The sequence below is a fragment of the Mercurialis annua genome, linkage group LG5 (assembly GCF_937616625.2).
Source record: "Mercurialis annua linkage group LG5, ddMerAnnu1.2, whole genome shotgun sequence".
Classification (NCBI taxonomy): Eukaryota; Viridiplantae; Streptophyta; class Magnoliopsida; order Malpighiales; family Euphorbiaceae; genus Mercurialis; species Mercurialis annua.
The window spans coordinates 10,624,873-10,643,548 of record NC_065574.1 but is presented as its reverse complement, the minus strand read 5'-3'; the positions used below and the strand labels follow the sequence as shown (position 1 = coordinate 10,643,548).

Genomic DNA, 18,676 nt, shown 5'->3' with positions numbered 1-18,676 from the left:
ATTAGTACTAAAAAGAAATATTACAAAAGCTCTAGCACTTATTTCACTCTTACACACTCACACTCTTGCACACCACGTCACACACTCCACTCACTTCTTTCTCTTATGCACTATGTTTCTCATACATACAAAATACAAGGACTAAACTATATATATAGCCTTTTATGGCGGTGGAATTAATTTCCAGATTTTTCTTAACCTAGTTCTCTACTTTCTAGGTGTTTCTTTAATTACATTTGTAATTGTAAATTCTAGAAATAGATAAATCTAGAAAAGTGGAGATAGGAGGGAGTAGGTCGGTGACCTTCAACATATTTTTTCTCAGTTTGATATATGGTGTGATTTTATTAAGGTAGAAGTCAATTTTGGCAGTCACATTAGAATATTATGACGCACGTATCGAATTGAGAAAGATTACAACTTTTTACATGCACTTGGTACAATTTAAAATTCCTGATTGAAAAGAGATATAATTTATAAATTTATTTACTATTACCTTTTAAATATAGCAGTTTAATTTTCCTCAAAAAAATTAATAGTTTAATTATGTCATTAAAATTATGTCATGTGCAGTTTATTACTTTAAATATGTACATAATCGTTATCCTATTTTCAACTCTATTCTTTCTGGCCATTCGTATCAATGATTAGTCGGGCCAAATGGAATATATCATCAATTTACAGTCTGATATTTTAAAATTCTAATTAAGAGAGAAATTAGGGATCTGTTTTTACGAAATAAAACATGTTTCAATAGATTAGTAGGTGTTTATGGAAGAACATATATTTATATGATACGAAAATTGTCAAATTGGAAAAATAAAAGATTTGGCTGTTGAGACACATCTGTCATTAGATATACAATTTTGGCAATGTTAGGTAATAATGTGATTATAAAATAAAAATTTAAAATAATTGTAATACAATATTGCCATACGTTTAGGAGAGGAACATAAATAACCCCTATTTAAGATCTTACTAAAAACGATAAAATTTAGAGCAAATATTTTAAAGTCCCTAAGATATATTATAATTAGCAATTTGATATTTTAAAAGTTTATTTAATGGTCTCTCAGCTAAGAAGCACGGAAACTTCGACAAAGTTGCGTTTCCCGTTTCGGAAATGTTTCGGAAACCGGAAACTCTTGGACACCAGTACGAAACGTTTCGGGCCGTTTCCGTAAATAATAAAAATTAAAAATTTGTAAAAAAATTAAAATTATTACCACAAATAAAAAAATCTAACTATTTACCCATAAATTTTACATTCGCATTGCCCACAATACATCAAATATATTTATTTATGTTGAATTGCAATATATTTTTTTATATATTTATAAAATTTTAAATATTTAGTATATTAAAATGAATTATTTTGTTAATTATCATAAATATTTAGATAATATTTTTATAGATATATCCCTATATTTTTGTTATTTGCACGTTTCCCCCACGTTTCGTGTCCTTCATTTCGAAAAACTTTCGTTTCCCCGTGTCCGTTTCGTATCGTTTCCGTTTCCCGTTTCCGTTTATGTGCTACCTAGTCTCTCAGTTTCAATTCGGTTAACTATTAGACTCCTCTATTAATTTCGACATTTACTTTCAAATGATTTGGTACACCACCTTTACTTTTGTGAACGGTTTGGTCCTTCACTAATTTTATTAATCAATTTGATACCTCATTTTTAAACGCTTTGATACCTCAGTTTTAGTTCAGATATACGATTTAATCCCTCAAATTAACGTAAGGGTCTTTGAGTTAACAGGATTAAAACTGAGGGACCATAAAATAGACTTTTGAAACAAAAGGTATTAAAATATTAATTATGATATACCTCAGAGACCTCAACGTAATATTCTCTAAAACTTAAGATGAATCTAGTCAATCAATATAAATTTTTTTTAATACTTTGAAATATGACGTTAATAATAGAAACTACTAATAATTTAGTAGCACAACAGAATAATGAATTTTAATCAAAATTGAATAGTATTTTATAATGATATTAATATATTTTTTAATTAACCATATTGTCACGCTATCAATAAAACTTTAATATCGTCACATACTTAATTAATTTATCTAAAGATTGCTTTCTTTTATTATTATTACTTTCAGGTTAAGCTTTTTTGATGGTTTTAAAAAATTATTTTAAAACCCCTCATATTTAATATAATTTATATTTTAGTCTCTTTTATTTGAAAATCAAATGATTTGGTCCTTCATTTTTTTATTCTGTTAACAATTTAGTTTTTTTATCTATTTTTGGTATGAGTTAACCATGTCAAAGGACTCAAGAATAAATTAATTTTAAATTTGAAACACGAAATTATTGACAAAAATAAAAATGGAAGACCAATCTCATTTTCTTTAAATCAATTTTTTTATTTAATCTTTTGACTTGGTTGACTAACACCAAAAATAGACAGAATGACTAAATCGTTGACGGAAACAAAATGAGAGACCAAATCGTTTGATTTTCAAAGTAGAGAGATCAGAATTTGAATTATGACACATGTGCGAGTCTGTAGAGTAATTTGCTCATAAAAAATAGAGCTTTTAAATAATACTCCCTCCGGCCCATTTAAGAAGTAACATATCTCGGTTTTACATGTCTCATTTAAAAATATCATATCGTGATTTTTGTGTCAATTTATATACCTAAAAATGGAAACTTGGTCATATATGCAAAAAATTGACAATTCGTGTATTTATATGTCAAAATTAAAAGTTCGTGTCAAATACAAAAAAACACGCAAAAAGTGGCATATATTTTGAGAAATTAAGCCAAGATTAAATTAATTAATTTAGAATACTGACTAAACTAAACTATCTATCTCCAAATAGAATTACCATACTCGCGGTAGAAATATGTGCAAAACTTATTAATAAAAACCCAATAGTACTAATTAATTATATCAAATATTAGTTAATTCATTTAACATTTTAATTATAATAAATTTGATTAACACAAGTTATAAATAAATATTATTGACGCCAATTAATTTTAAAATAAATAAATTGAAGTGTTATATTTAATTCTAACAAAATCTTTAACCAATTTAATTTTAATTCCAAAAAATAAATTGATATAATTATAATAAATTTAATTAATATATAAATTAACGAGTCACGTTACGAGCTATATGCGCAGTAAATAATGCAAAATTAGTAGTTTTAAAAATATTTAATTATCATACCAAGAGTATTTGTTTTATTCTTTACTCGCTTACAAACGGAAAATACTTGATAACCCACCATTTTAATCCACCTTATATAACCCTCCTTAAGTATATATTTAAAAAAATAACTTTTAAGACATCCACTCTTTTAATGCCGCATTAGGTGAGTTAAATAGAAAAAAAAATTGTGTGAATCAAGTTCACCGAATAGGATTATAAACCAGCCATTTATCATGTAATACTTGTCAATAATAATTGTGATAACCAATTATTCAGTAATATTAATTGATCACATTTAACTTTAATTAATATAATATTTAATAATTGGTTATCATATTTATTATTGATGTATCATACAATGAGGGGAGATTTCATAATCTTACGCGGTGCACTTATTTCATACAATTATTTCTCATTAAGTAGCATTACTCATTACAAACTCAATCGTAATGCAAGTTGTCTAATCTCATCTTCCAGCTAATCAAAACATAAATAGATCAGTAATTGTAATAACTAACATATAATAATGTCCACGTGAAGCATATACCTATTTTAGTCAACGTAGAATTTAGACAATTTTACCCTCTTGAAGACTTGAACCAATCAATATAAATAAACGTATCTGCTCAAAGCTTTGCCATAAAACCCTAATTTCTACATTTTCTCCTACAGTAAAAGATGGCACCAGTCTCTGCAACTCCATATCTCTCCACACTCTACACAAGAGTCCGTCTCGCAACTCGCGATGATGTTCCTCACGTCCACAAACTTATCTATAAAATGGCAGATTATTACGAGCTTGCGAATACTTTCGAAGCCACCGAAGCTTCCCTCGCCACTCATCTCTTCAAATCTCCTCCTTTTGAATCATTCACCACCTTTCTCGCCGAAGTTTCCACTGAACCTTTGCCCAAAATAGACTGCTCTTACTTTACACCCATCGATCGCGTCATCCACGTAGATCATCAAGTAGTCGACCCAGAACCTGAAGAACTCTTCAAAAGTTCAACTGGCAATGACGTTAGTGTTGTTGGGTTTACGCTGATTTTCCCTAATTTCTCAACTTTTTTGGGAAAACCAGGGTTTCATTTGGAGGATTTATTCATCAGGGAAGGGTTTAGAGGATTTGGGATAGGAAAGATGCTGTTGTCGTCTGTGGCACATCAGACGGCAAAGATAGGATATGGGAGGGTTGAATGGACGGTTATTGATTGGAATGTGAGATCTCATAAATTTTATGAGCGGTTGGGTGCTAAGGTTTTGCCTGACTGGAGGATTTGCAGGTTGTCTGATGAAAATCTTGAAGCTTATCGTGATCTAAACTCCGTTTAGAGTTCTTTAAAATTTTCATTTTCTGTTTCATGAAGGTAATGAGTGAACAATAATAGTAACTGTGTGATGAAAATGAGAAACATTGTAGTATTGTACTACTACTTTTATTTGTCCCTTTTAAATAAATATTCAAAGTTTTCATTATTTATGATCAATAAGTATATTTAATAATATCACATTATAAAAAAATTACCGTACTCATGTATACAGCCGTTTAAAATTTGGAGTCATATATTAGAATATGTAATTAAGAACTTGAAAATTTTCATTAAAGGATAATAATGATTACAGTTCTCTTTTATATAGAAGAAGAAGGACACTTGTCCTATTATTATTAGCTCTCTATACAACGGCTATTTTGCCTATAGCTAATAACAAACTCTGTAACTAATTTGCTGACTGTACTTTTTAACTAACTGACTGGCTAATTGTAAAGTTCAGTCCTTTAACTTAATTGACTGGATAAAAGACTAACTTAGTTCTCTATATTTAACATCCCCCCTCAAGCTGGACTGTAAAGATTCTGTACTCCAAGCTTGTTAATGAAGCTGAGAAAAGTTGCTGGAGGTAATGGTTTTGTGAAAAAATCAGCTAACTGATTTTCAGAATTGACAGGAAAAAGATGCAGTAACCCAGATTGGATTTTCTGTCTAACTATGTGACAGTCAATCTCTATATGCTTGGTTCTCTCATGGAAAACTGGGTTATGAGCCAAGTAACATGCTGCTTGATTATCACAGTAAACCATTGCTGGAAGATGATCATTGATTTGTAGTTCCTGCAGCAAGAATGACAGCCATTGGATCTCACAGGTTACATTTGCCAAAGCTCTATATTCTGCTTCTGAGCTTGATTTTGACACTGTTGCCTGCTTCTTTGTTTTCCATGATATAAGTGATTGACCAAGAAATATGCAGAAGCCAGAGATTGATCTTCTTGTTTCTGGACATGTTGCCCAGTCAGAATCTGAAAATGCCTTTATTTTAATTTGATTATTTGCTGAGAAGAACAAGCCTTGATCTGGTGACTTTTTGAGATATCTCAGAATTCTCCCTATTGCTGAGTAGTGAACTTCAGTTGGACAGTCAAGAAATTGAGACAACTGTTGAACTGAGAAGGCTATATCTGGCCTTGTACTGCATAAATATATTAACTTTCCTACTAGTCTTCTGTAAGCTGTAACATCAGGATATAGAGGACCATCATTTTTGACTAACTTAGTTGCAGGAATCATAGGTGTAGATACTGGTTTTGATCCTATGTATCCTGTTTCTGTTAATAAGTCCAAGACATACTTCTTCTGGCATAAATTAATCCCAGTTTTTGACCTTGCTACTTCCAGTCCAAGAAAGAACTTTAGATCCCCCAAGTCTTTAATCTTAAATTCTTTATGTAAATACTCTTTAACAGACTTGATCTCTTCTTTGTCATTTCCTGATAAAATAACATCATCTACATATACTAGTAGAGCTGTGAACTTTTCTGCTTTCCTGTTTGTGAATAAAGATGTATCTGATGTAGCTTGTTTATACCCTTGAGATATTAATGCTTCTGTCAGCTTTACATTCCATTGCCTACTAGCTTGTTTTAGTCCATATAAAGACTTATTTAACCTGCAGACTGTGTTAGTATTTTTGCATGAAAGACCTAAAGGAATATCCATATAAACCTCTTCATTTAAATCACCATGTAAAAAGGCATTATTAATGTCTAATTGCTGTAATATCCAGTTATTAGAAGCAGCAACAGCTAACAAAACTCTAATTGTTGTCATTTTAGCAACTGGGGAAAAAGTTTCAACATAATCTATTCCATTTTGTTGAGTGTACCCCTTTGCCACCAAACGAGCCTTATGTCTTTCTAAAGTACCATCACTATGATATTTGGTTTTAAAAACCCATTTACACCCTATAGGTACCTTACCTACTGGTAACTCAGTCAATGTCCATGTATTAGTATTTTGTAATGCCTCTAGTTCTTTATGCATAGCTTCCTTCCAACACTGATGTTTTATAGCCTCATTATATGTTTTTGGTTCTTTATTTGAATCAATGATACTAGAAAAAACTCTATGACTCCCAGCTAATCTTTCATAAGAAAAAACATTATTTAAAAGATGAGGTGTAGATACTGAACAAACATAGTCTTTTAAAAAACCTGGTTTCTGTACTGCTCTAGTAGATTTCCTAGTTGAAACATCTATATTAGTATGCATATTTTCAACTTCTTGTGTAGCATGTGCATTATGCATATTTGTAACTTCCTGTGTATCATGTGCATTCTGTGTATTCTGTGAACTTAAAACAGGATCTATTGCAATATCATTATTAACTATATTAGGCAAAACACATGAACTTGAATCAAAAGATGCTGACAAAGAAAAATCATTAAAAGGAAATAGATGCTCATAGAATCTAACATCCCTAGAAATAAAAACTTGCTTTAACTGAATGTTATATAACCTATAACCCTTTGTGTTTTCTGGAAATCCTAAAAAAACACATTGAGTTGCCCTTGGTGTAAACTTGTTCCTATTATGTGCTATTGTAGAAGCATAAGCTAAACATCCAAAAACTTTTAAACTTTCAAACACAGGCATTCTATTATTCAACAGTTCATAAGGAGTCTTATTAGCAATAATAGGAGATGGCATTCTATTGATCAGATAAACAGAATGATGCACACAATCAGACCAAAAACTTATTGGTAAAGAAGACTGAAATTTTAATGCTCTTGCTACATTTAAAATATGCTGATGTTTTCTCTCAACTATAGAATTCTGTTGAGGTGTATAAACACATGTTGTTTGATGTATAATACCTTTAGATTTATAAAAATCAGTCATATTAAATTCAAGACCATTATCAGTCCTTATAACTTTGATTTTTGCAGTAAACTGTGTCTGAACAAAATTATAAAAACTAACTATTAAACCTCTAGTTTCAGATTTGGACTTCATTAAAAACAACCAAGTAAATCTGCTTTTATCATCTACTATAGTCAAAAAATATCTATGTCCATACATAGAATTAACTTTAGCTGGTCCCCATATATCAATATGCAACAAATCAAAAATATTTTCAGATACAGAATTACTTAAAGGAAAGGAATTTTTCTTTTGCTTTGCTAAATGACAAGTTTTACAATGTTTTTTAGTAGGAATTTTAATACTTGAATCTATAGAATTCAGAACTTTCAAACCTGAAATAGCTAAATGTCCTAATCTATAGTGCCATAGACTATCAGAATCTACTTTATCATTTAAAAAAGTAACTCTATTATCCACCAAACAATCAACATTCTCATCAGATAAATTTCCAGTGATATTAGCAGCAATCCTATTATCATGAAACTGATCTTTATCCAGATGATAAAGACCTTGAAATTCTTTAGCTAATCCAATCATCATCCATCTGGTATGATCCTGTATAATACAAAGATTCTTATGAAGAATAAAGCAATAATCATATTGCTTAATTAACTTACTTGTAGACATAAGATTAAAAGTAAAAACAGGAACATATAGAACATCTCTAAGGATTAAGTTATCATGAAAAATAACATTCCCTACATGAGTAACAGGAATTTTTAAACCATTTGGTAAAGTGATGAAAATGTTATTAACTGATCTATAAGATGTAAATGCACTTAATGAGCAAACAATATGATCTGTAGCTCCTGAATCTATAATCCATGTTAATTGAGCATGCTTTTGTTTATATGCACAGGCTGTAAAATTTTTAAAATATGAAAAAGTTTTAGAAAACATACCTGTCTCCTCTGTAGCTGGAACAAAATGTGTTGAGACAGTATTCACCTTTGGTGAAGCAGCAGTAGCAGCAGTTGATATTACATTTTGTTGCAGAAGAGAAATCAAATGTGCATATTGTTCTTGTGTTATAGGAGGAGCAGTATTATTTGATTCATTTGAAGCCTGAGTCATAAAATTTTTGTCTTGATTCACATTTCTCTCATAGTGATGAGATTCAGTTTCATACTGACCATTTCCTTCAAAACCATAATCTTCATAGTTAACATTCTGATCCAAACTATAACCTCCTTCTTGTTCATTTGGCATCACCAATTCTCCCACTTGATTAACATAAGCTTGTGTCTTATACTTAGGCCTATACCCAGGTGGATAGCCATGTTTCTTAAAACATATGTCAATGGTGTGTCCAGAAATGCCACAGTGACTACATAAAGCCTTACCATTGTTAGGAGCAGCATAAAATTTCTTTTGTCCCCCCTGAGGCCTAAAATTATTCTGAGTAACATCATTAGGTACTGGAGGTCTAAAAAACCTATTATTATTGCTGTAACTTCTATTATTATTATAGGGCTGTCTATTAAAAGAAACTCCCTGAGCTGCAAAAACATGAGGATCCACATTTTGTGACATACTTGTACTTCCTGCTATCTCTCTTTCATGTTGTAAAGCCATAGAAAACACTTTATTGATCTTTGGTAAAGGTTCTCTCATTAACACTTGTGTCCTAATAACTGAAAAACCCTCATTTAAACCTTTCAAAAATCTTATTATGCAATCTGCTTCTTGATAATCTTTTACCAAAGATAGAGCATTACAATGACATTGAGGAATACAAATACACACAGGCACCATCCTAAGATTAGTCAATTCATCCCAAAGCATTTTTAAGTGTGTAAAATAATCTGTCACAGATAAATTGTTCTGTTTAAAGGCATATATCTCTTCTTGTAAATCAGATATTCTGGTCACATTTCCTTGTGAAAACCTATCATGTAAGTCTTTCCATACATCTAATGCATTATCAATCCATAACACACTTTGAGCAATTGAAGAAGTTAAAGATCTCAAAATCCAAGAAAGTACCATAGTATTGCAGCGTTCCCAAAATGGATAAACTGGATCAACCTTTGAAGGTATTGAAATGCTTCCATCAACAAATTTCAGCTTATTCTTTGACAGAAGACACATACGCATGGATCTTGCCCATGAATGATAATTTTGCCCATTCATTACTGAAGAAACTAACACTAATGAAGGATTCTCATTAGGATGTAAGTAAAAAGGACTCGAAGGCATTTCATATTCCAAGAACTGATTAGAAGCCATTGAAATTAAAATTTTGATCAAACAAGAAAAGATTAAAGAATCTGTTAAATGAGAACAGATTATATGAATCAAAAAAGTAAAGATTATGAGCAAAAAATCTGTTAAATGAGAACAGATTATAACAAATAAAGAACAAATGAACAAGAAAAAATGAATAATCTGCTAGATAAGAACAGATTATAAGAAAAATTGATTAAGAAAATCAATTAGAACGAATCAAGAACCTGAACCTGCTTGCTTGCAGAAGAGATTTAGTATTTGTGAGATTTAGTAATTGAGAGTAAGATTTAGAGATTGAAAGCGTGATTTAGCTTTGATACCATATTAGAATATGTAATTAAGAACTTGAAAATTTTCATTAAAGGATAATAATGATTACAGTTCTCTTTTATATAGAAGAAGAAGGACACTTGTCCTATTATTATTAGCTCTCTATACAACGGATATTTTGCCTATAGCTAATAACAAACTCTGTAACTAATTTGCTGACTGTACTTTTTAACTAACTGACTGGCTAATTGTAAAGTTCAGTCCTTTAACTTAATTGACTGGATAAAAGACTAACTTAGTTCTCTATATTTAACATCATAGCTTTCTCTACTGCAAGAGACCTTTCCGGCTCGAGCAGAGATTAGTCTGAACGTGAAAAGTTTAAAGGTGCCGTTTCATAGTTGAAACTCATTCAAGACATCTGATGGAATTATAAAAAAAAATTATATAAATTATTATTATAAATGTGTAATTTTTTAATCTTTAACAATAGTATTGGCAGAAATAACTTTTTTTTTATGAATATTATATATATTAAGGTACAAGAAGTGGCAAAAGTCAGTTCAAATTTTTTGCAGAAAATGTTGTATACTCAAAGTGGCACACTAAAAGCTATGACTAAAAGAAAGACTAAAACAATCAAGGTTTGGAGAACATAATATAATATGGATTCCTACCAGAGTTAAAAAAACTCCTTATTATAAATTTTAAAAAGAAAAATTGTCTTTAAAAAGCAGTTAAAGATAACAACATTCTTATTCTGCGACTTGTTCTAAAATCTCTCTTATTCATGTATTTCTAAATTTCCTACACAACAAAAAACCACAATATGTGTTATAATTGCCAATAAAAACTTTTTGGAACAATATTATACTACTATTGTAAGAGCAACTCTAATAATGCTCTTTATTTTAAAGAGCATCTCTAAATAAATAAAGAGCATCTTTATAGATAAAGAGTAAAATATTTGACTTTACACAATGGACTCTGTAAGAACAATAATTTCCTGCAAACACTGTTGCAGGAAACTCCTGCAACAGTGTTTGCAAAACATGACATGTGTTAATTATTCAAAACTAAATGAGTAATTGGCCATTTAAAAACCCATCCTACAATACGTGTCATGTTTTGCAAACACTGTTGCAGGAGTTTCCTGCAATAGTGTTTGCAGGAAATTTTTATTCTAAATTACTGATCTTTTATTTAACTTTTCCTTTTTTTTTTACATGTGGTTTCTAATTTCCTTTCTCCTCCCATTGCTTAACACACCCATAACACTATTTCTTAAAGAAGTGAATTACCGGATTAACAAACAAATAGACATTAATTTAATACAAGATTGTTGCCACCACAAACCTCTCATAATTATGTATCAGATTGCCTCCGAAGCCCATAGTAGCAGATTTCATTTTCACTCGGAATTCATTTCTATGAACTATCAAACATGTCAAGATCCAAAGAAATTGACAAATAATCAACCTTTGAAGATAATGGATAGATAATAATAATAATAATTAAACAAGATTAATTTAGATCCTGAACTAATGATGCCAAATCAGTAAAACCCATATCATTGATTTTCCATGAATAGCATTTTCGGTTCCATCTCTATACACATACGCAGGATTGGAATGAATATTTATAGTTCCATCTCTCACAGTTGCCAATTCATTTTAAGAGCATTTCCAATGGCCTCTTTAAAATTGACAAACTCTTTAATTTAAAAAAATTTATCAATAAATTAAAGTTCAATGAACTCTCTAAAATTCAAATTTAAATAAGAGAGTGAAAATGGCTCTCTACATGTGGAAAACCATTTTCACTCTCTACATTTTTAAAAAGATAAACTTTCAAATTTTAAAATAAGTTAGTTATTTTTTATTTGAAATGTAGTATTTTGAATTTTTGAATTTTAAAACTAAATAAATAAATCAATATTATTAATATTTTATATTTTTAACATCATTTATATATAAAAATAAAAATAAAATAAAAAGTTATTATTAAAGAGTCTATTGGATTAAATTTAAATATATTACTCTTTATATTAAAGATGCTCTTTAAAATAAAGAGTACCGTTGAAAATGCTCTAACAAAAGAAAAAGATGAACAATAAACGAAAATAGATGAATATGAGCTACTGTTTTTGACAAGTACGTCCAGACTTCAGAGATAATTCACACGGAAAAGAATTTTTTTAATCCTAAAATTAAGGAAAAAGTGGAGGAAAGTGGTGAGTTATAGATGCACGTTGTTGTTTTTTGAAATATAAAGAGCTAGTTTGACTCTTTAGATGTGGAGAGGCAAATAGATTTTTTTATTTTTATTTTTAAATATAAAGAGTTCATTGAAATAATAATTTGTGATTTTATTTTTTATAATAAAAAATTTGTACTTATAAAAAATTTATTGTAGATGCTCTAATATGAAATGAGTGGGAACTGTAATATGATCACAGGAACCGAGGGGAACAGTTTTCCATGATGTTGACTTTAGACAAGATAATCGTCAACATAATATGTACTGTACTCTACATCACTCGGTACCAAACCTAATTAATTCCTCATATAAAATTAATTATCAATCATTCAATATATGCATGAGATCTGGCATTAATAAATTAAACATTCATTATTTTATTTTACTAATATACTCCATCCGTATTTTTTTAGTTGTCCATTTAGCAAATTTTATTTATCTATAAACAGTTGTCCATTTAGAAATCCTATGTGATATTAGTTACTTATCTTCCAAATTTACCCATCCCTAATAAATGACTCTATGTTTTAATTTAAAAGGCATTTATTAACTAATAGGGCTATATTAGTATTTTTCTTTATAAATTAAGACAAAAGAAACACTATCTTGGCATGTGTAATATTGGCTAAATGGACAATTAAAAAAGAACGGAGGGAGTAATATTTTTTATATGTCAAATTTAACCCAACTCGAATATAATTAGATGTTCAACTCAATAATATAAAAATATGTGGTGAACAAGAGGAAGAGTATCTTGAAATTCACATTTTTCCATTATCAAATTCATTTGGCAAAACGTAAATGTAATTCCTAAAGTGTATCTTGCAATTCACATTGTTCCATTATCAATGGAACAATTACCTTTACCGACTATTTCTCTTGCATTCCTTGCCTGCACACACAAATATGGATGGGAAATCTATCAGAACATCTACCTTTACATACCAATATTGTTCTATCATTTTACTAAATTTTGACTCTTAAAATAAAACTCAATAGTGTTAATTTGAAATGAGTTTTGATTTTTACATTCTAGAGTTTGAATTATATTGTTTCGACTTGACTCAATTATTTTTCTGAATAAAAACATGAGGAATTAAATATACATTTTTACTAAATAATAGAACTTTTTCATAACGGTTAAAACATTTTATTTGTTATATTTGATGATCCAACTATAATTTTTATAAAAAGAGGCGGTTACCGAATTATTTTAGGTCAATTTTTGACACTGTGGAAGGCAGAAAATGGTGTGGCTAACCAAACTATATGATTAAAAGAAAATTACTTAACTATTAATTTGAACAACCGCACTATTTTCCGCCATCCAAAACGGAAAAATTGGCCTAACGTGATGTGTTAAGCTCTTGTTGTAAATGTAATAAATGGAATACTGGTAACCATTTTGTGAAAAAATTATAGTTGAATAACCGTAAAAATATTTAACCCTAAACATTTTTGGATAAACATAATAACTAAGAAAGATTACCTGTTTTTCCCAATTAACACAACCTGTAACAATAGAAAGTAGAAGTACTTGTACAAAGGCGCCAACTTGTACACCAACCCAAAGGCCTACACCTCTTAACTTTAACCCGAAACCCAAAAAAGCAGCAACCGGAATCCCAAAAACATAGAAGGCGCCTAGATTGACATAAGCTCCTATATGCTGCCATCCACTCCCCCTTGCAATTCCTGAACCATATATATTCATCGTTAGTTTGGAGTTAATGTGACGCGATGCGATTCGTTTAGGGGCCCATATTAAAAGTAATATATTTAGAATTTGAACCGGATTAATCGGTTCAACCGAAAAACACTAACCTGAAAGCACTGCTTCCAAGCTGCTCATTGCAAATGACAAACAAACCAGAGGAGAGATGGTTGTAACGTAATCCACTACTTCCTTTTCGTTGCTGAAAATGTAACCGAATACACGACGGCTGGCAAATAGTGCACTACTTACTATAGTTGTTTGCACTACGACAAGAAACATTACAACATAAACAGCAATCTGAGCAGCTTGTGGCTTCCCTGCTCCTAATTCATTCGACACTCTTGTGCTGCAACTCAAAAGTTAGCTATCAACTATTTTATGCTACGAAACTAAACGGAGTATTTGTTCATATAAATAAGATATGAGGGTTAAAATAATTTGCGGTTACCGAACTATACACGTTTAAAAAACAGTTACTGGCGTTTCATTTGTAACATTTTTGTGACTCAATTAATATTTTTTAGAAATAGAAGGTTACCTGCTCATTTCAAATCAATGTCTGTACATATAACTTGTTGTTTGGTTTGGGTTTGTCGTTTTAATCTTTACATGTAAGATGACAGGAAAAGCTGGAAAGGGAGAAAAAAAGTCGGCAGCCACGTAACCAAAAATTCATATAAAATAAACGGGTAACATCCTGTTTCTAAACATTATTATTTGGATTAACAAAATATTACAAATGATACATTGATAACCGTTTTGTAAAAGTGTATAGTTTGAAAACCGCAAAAAACTTTAGCCGTAAGATATGAATATAAACCTTACTGCAGCACCGAACCCAAACGGTATTGCATAGAGTGTGTTAAGAGTTGCAAGACTGCATCGATGTATGTAATAGATTAGGAGAAAATTGTTTCTAGTTGTTATGCTTCAAATCATAGTCTTGGATTAATGTAAATCAAAAGCTGTTAATTTATGTGGAATATGTACCAGACGGATAAAACAGAAGTTTCAAGCTGTGGATTTGGTAAGAGTCCTGAGAGCAAGATAACTAGCTCAAATGTCCACCATTCGAGGCTGCAATATAATAAGCAAACTAATCAAGAATAATGTGAAGTTAACCAATGAGCTATAGCTCAAATAGTATAATTGCTGGGCAACATTATGATAAGGTTGTGGGTTCAATTCCTCTAACAAACACTTTTTCATTTAGAATGATAGAAACAATGGAACTTAATTAGTTATTTTACGAGGAAAATAGAATTAGATGAATTACCATGCCATTGCCGCAGAAGGGATAGCGAAGCGAAAGAATTCTCCAATCCCATGGAATAACTCCATAGAAATCGGGGCACGAGTTTCATCACAAGCAGAAGAGTATTTCATGAATAGTCCAAGGACGATCACATTCACCCAGATTGAAATACACATTGCTAATGCAGCTCCAACATTTTCGAGTCCCGACTTAAATACTAATACCCAACACACAGGTATATGGAAACACAGAGTTATACAAGAACTAATCAACATAGGTTTTATCAGGCTTTGCATTTGAAAATATCGAATAAGTGGCTGAAGAATCGCATGGCCGAAGAGTGCAGGAAGAAGCCATAGTATAAATTTACCAGCAGCATATGAAATTATCGGGTCTTGCCCGATCGAAACAAGAACCTTTCCCATGAATATCCATATTATAGAAATTGGAATGCAAACTAAGATTAAACTGAATATTGCGGTTTGAGTTAGAATTCCAAGTTTTTGATATTGTTCTGCGCCATAAGCTTGCCCACATAGAGTTTCCAATGCGCTTGACATTCCCAACTGTTTCATTACATATAAATCACAACAAATACGTACAGTTTGGATGATATATTATTAAAACAATAAAATAACATTTTATATTTGTCTACACCAGTTTGTTTATCCTAAAATATTGCATAATTAAACCAAATTGAAACGAATTAAAGTTTGATCACCAAAATAGAAAACAAATGTGCTAGTTTGGATACCGACGTGGTATATTACCCCGAGCTGTGGGGAGAAAATGACCGAAAACTTATTTTTTTGGTAAAAGGCACCAAACAGTCCTTCAATTATTATTAAAATAGTATTTAAGCCCTCATGAAAATAAAGTTTAGATTATCAAATCCATAAATTAGAATAAGTGAATTATATAAGTCCTTAACTAAGAAAGCATTTTTTTTTCAACCCTTCACTAACTAACAAAATTCAAAAATGCTACTCCCTCCGTCCCGTAAAGATAGAAAAAGTAGCTATTTTTTTTGTCCCACAAAGATAGAAAAAGTAGTGTTAGTTAACTATAAAATTATTAAAATACCCTTATATTAACATTAATTGATTTAAAGTTTCAATGTTTGCTTTTTATGCATCTAAAAATTCTATTGGCTACTATTTATATAGTGGCTTTGGGTTGTGTGAATCACTAATTAATTATGATTTATTTCAAGAAATTAAAAGGACAATTTAGGAAAATTATCACAAATTACCTATAATAAACTACTTTCTTAATTCTTGTGAAAGAGCTACTTTTTCTATCTTTACGGGACGGAGGGAGTATTAAACATATCAAACTAATTATAGAGGAACACATCCATATTCTCCAAATATTAAATATTTTGATATTCGAATTATAAAAATATTTAATTAAATTGTTAGATATGAATCACAAAAACAGAAAAATTTTAAATATAAAAAATTGATGGAATGCTAAATCGATAAAATTCTTTATAAAAATATTTATAATAATAAATATTTACAACAATTTAAATCAATGAATTATTACTTAATTAATTACATAAATAAATTGTTCTTACTGTAAAATTTCTAATTGCATTATATTTTTAAATTTGTGAAATGTCGTTTGACCAAAAAAAAATTAAAATAAGAAAGCAAAGAACATGTCGTTTTAGTGCGGAAGGAGAATATGATTGGCCAAGTAAAATTCTGCTCTTTGAATGTAATTCCGGGCTCCACCACTAATGTTAACTTAATCAATTAAGTTTAATTCGTTATGTCCTTTGGTTTAATTTATTTCAAATTCATTGTCTAACTATAAGAATTGTTTTTCATAATTTCTGTTATGAGAACTACTATTTACCGGATTGGATAATAAGCAGAATTGCTTTTTATTTAAAAATTCAAACTAATCTACTAGATCATGCATTTTAGCAACGGATTTTTCCATCACTAAAAGGCTGAAATTTTTCGGTAAATTAATATTATGTCGGTAAAAAACTGAAATCCGTCGCTAAATCAGGATTTTTCCGTAGGTAATTTTCCGTTTTCTAGTAGTTTCGTCATGCATTTATACCCCTCTAAATCAATTTAGTTGCAAATTAATTCATGTATGCCAATATGGAAATTAAGAGTGTTTTTGGTTTTGAAAATTTATCTAATCTTTTTCGTAGGTGATACACTGATACTGATCATATGTGAAAAGATTTTAGTAATTTTATCTTTTACAAATTAATTGAACATATTAAATAAAAAAAAGTAACAGAAATAAAAGAATTAATTTAACAAAATAATCAAAAGTAAATTAAATTTTTATACAAATTATTTAAAAACGAATATAGAAAGTTCAAATAAAAAAAAAGGAGAGAAGGGAGGGACTTACAAGAAGGCTAAAACCAGAGACAGAGGCTGTTCCATGGCTCCATCACTATCATCTGTATCCGCCATTTCTTTGGCTTCCTCTGGCTCTCCCAATTTCTTCAAAAGTCTTCTCCTTTTTTCATTTTATTTCGACGAGAGAGAAGGTGGTGGATGCGACGTGATTTATTTAATCTAATTTACTCATATATGTCATTAACTAATGAACAAAGGATCAATTCACCCCTCAAGTTGATACGGAGAATCAAAAAAGTCGAATGTAGGAAAACTAGACAAAAAAAAGCCCTAACCTTTGCCAAACCGTTTCAAAAACACCTATCTGACAAAAAAGTGAATGAGGTTATCTTATTAAATATTTAATTTTAATTATCTCTAATTAGTTCTAATTTAAACTTTAATTAACCCTAATTAAATAAAATTGTAGACATCTTTTTTCCAGACAGGTAAAAAGTGATAAGAAAGTGAATCGTCCAATGATTATTTTCAGGAAAACTCGTCCAGATGACGAGCTACCAATCTGCATGTCTGAATTCAAGCGGGATAAATCAGTGCGTAGTTGCAAATTTGAAAGATTGAAACATAATTAGTTGTGAATAACTTATACAAATCTAAAGAGATTGTGATTTAAGTCTAAGAAATTAGACTAATTACAATATCTTAAAAGTTTATGAGCTAATTTGCAAGTTTAGCGGACTAAATTGACCATATCTGAATCCTTAGGATCCTGAAAACCTTTTTTCACACTTCTAGGTATTTAAAAAGAACTTTAGCCACTTTTTTTTTCATGGCATAGCCTATTAATACGAATTTAATGTTGTTATTATTTTAATTAGACTTCAAAGTTAATCAATTCACACACTTTCGCATTCCTAATTCACCTCTAACACTCACTTGTAGATATCTTTTTTATGAATAAAAGTATATTAAAACGCCACAAGAAGCGGCAAAAATAACCAACCTAAAGAGTTTACGCACAATAAGTGGCACACTAGAAGGCTCACTAATGGCTACGACTCAAGAAGAGGAGGAAAACAAAGCGATCATCAAAAAATAATACAATTTGGATTTCTATAGAAATCCAAACCCGAGTACGGAAAACTAGTAATTTTACATTTAAAGTAAAACCCGACATGATTAAAGCGTCTAAAAATTAAATTTTCAACCCCTGAATTTTGTTCTAAAAA

At 30.1% G+C, this 18,676-nt stretch overlaps 2 protein-coding genes across 2 annotated transcripts; one reads left to right on the top strand and one right to left on the bottom strand.

Moving 5' to 3' along the window:
* Nucleotides 1–3,836: 3,836 nt before the first annotated feature.
* Nucleotides 3,837–4,659, top strand: LOC126682467 (GCN5-related N-acetyltransferase 8-like). Its single transcript, XM_050378178.1, has one exon. It carries the CDS (start codon nucleotides 3,862–3,864, stop codon nucleotides 4,513–4,515), a length of 654 nt encoding a protein of 217 aa, XP_050234135.1. The 5' UTR covers nucleotides 3,837–3,861; the 3' UTR covers nucleotides 4,516–4,659.
* An 8,179-nt stretch (nucleotides 4,660–12,838) lies between these two features.
* Nucleotides 12,839–18,015, bottom strand: LOC126681450 (protein DETOXIFICATION 12-like). Its single transcript, XM_056105853.1, has 8 exons — nucleotides 18,006–18,015; nucleotides 17,497–17,522; nucleotides 15,136–15,680; nucleotides 14,850–14,936; nucleotides 14,680–14,736; nucleotides 13,967–14,205; nucleotides 13,632–13,837; nucleotides 12,839–13,034 (listed from the first exon to the last, which is right to left on the bottom strand). The coding sequence occupies exons 1-8, from the start codon at nucleotides 18,013–18,015 to the stop codon at nucleotides 12,972–12,974; spliced, it is 1,233 nt and encodes a 410-aa protein (XP_055961828.1). The 3' UTR covers nucleotides 12,839–12,971.
* Nucleotides 18,016–18,676: the final 661 nt, after the last annotated feature.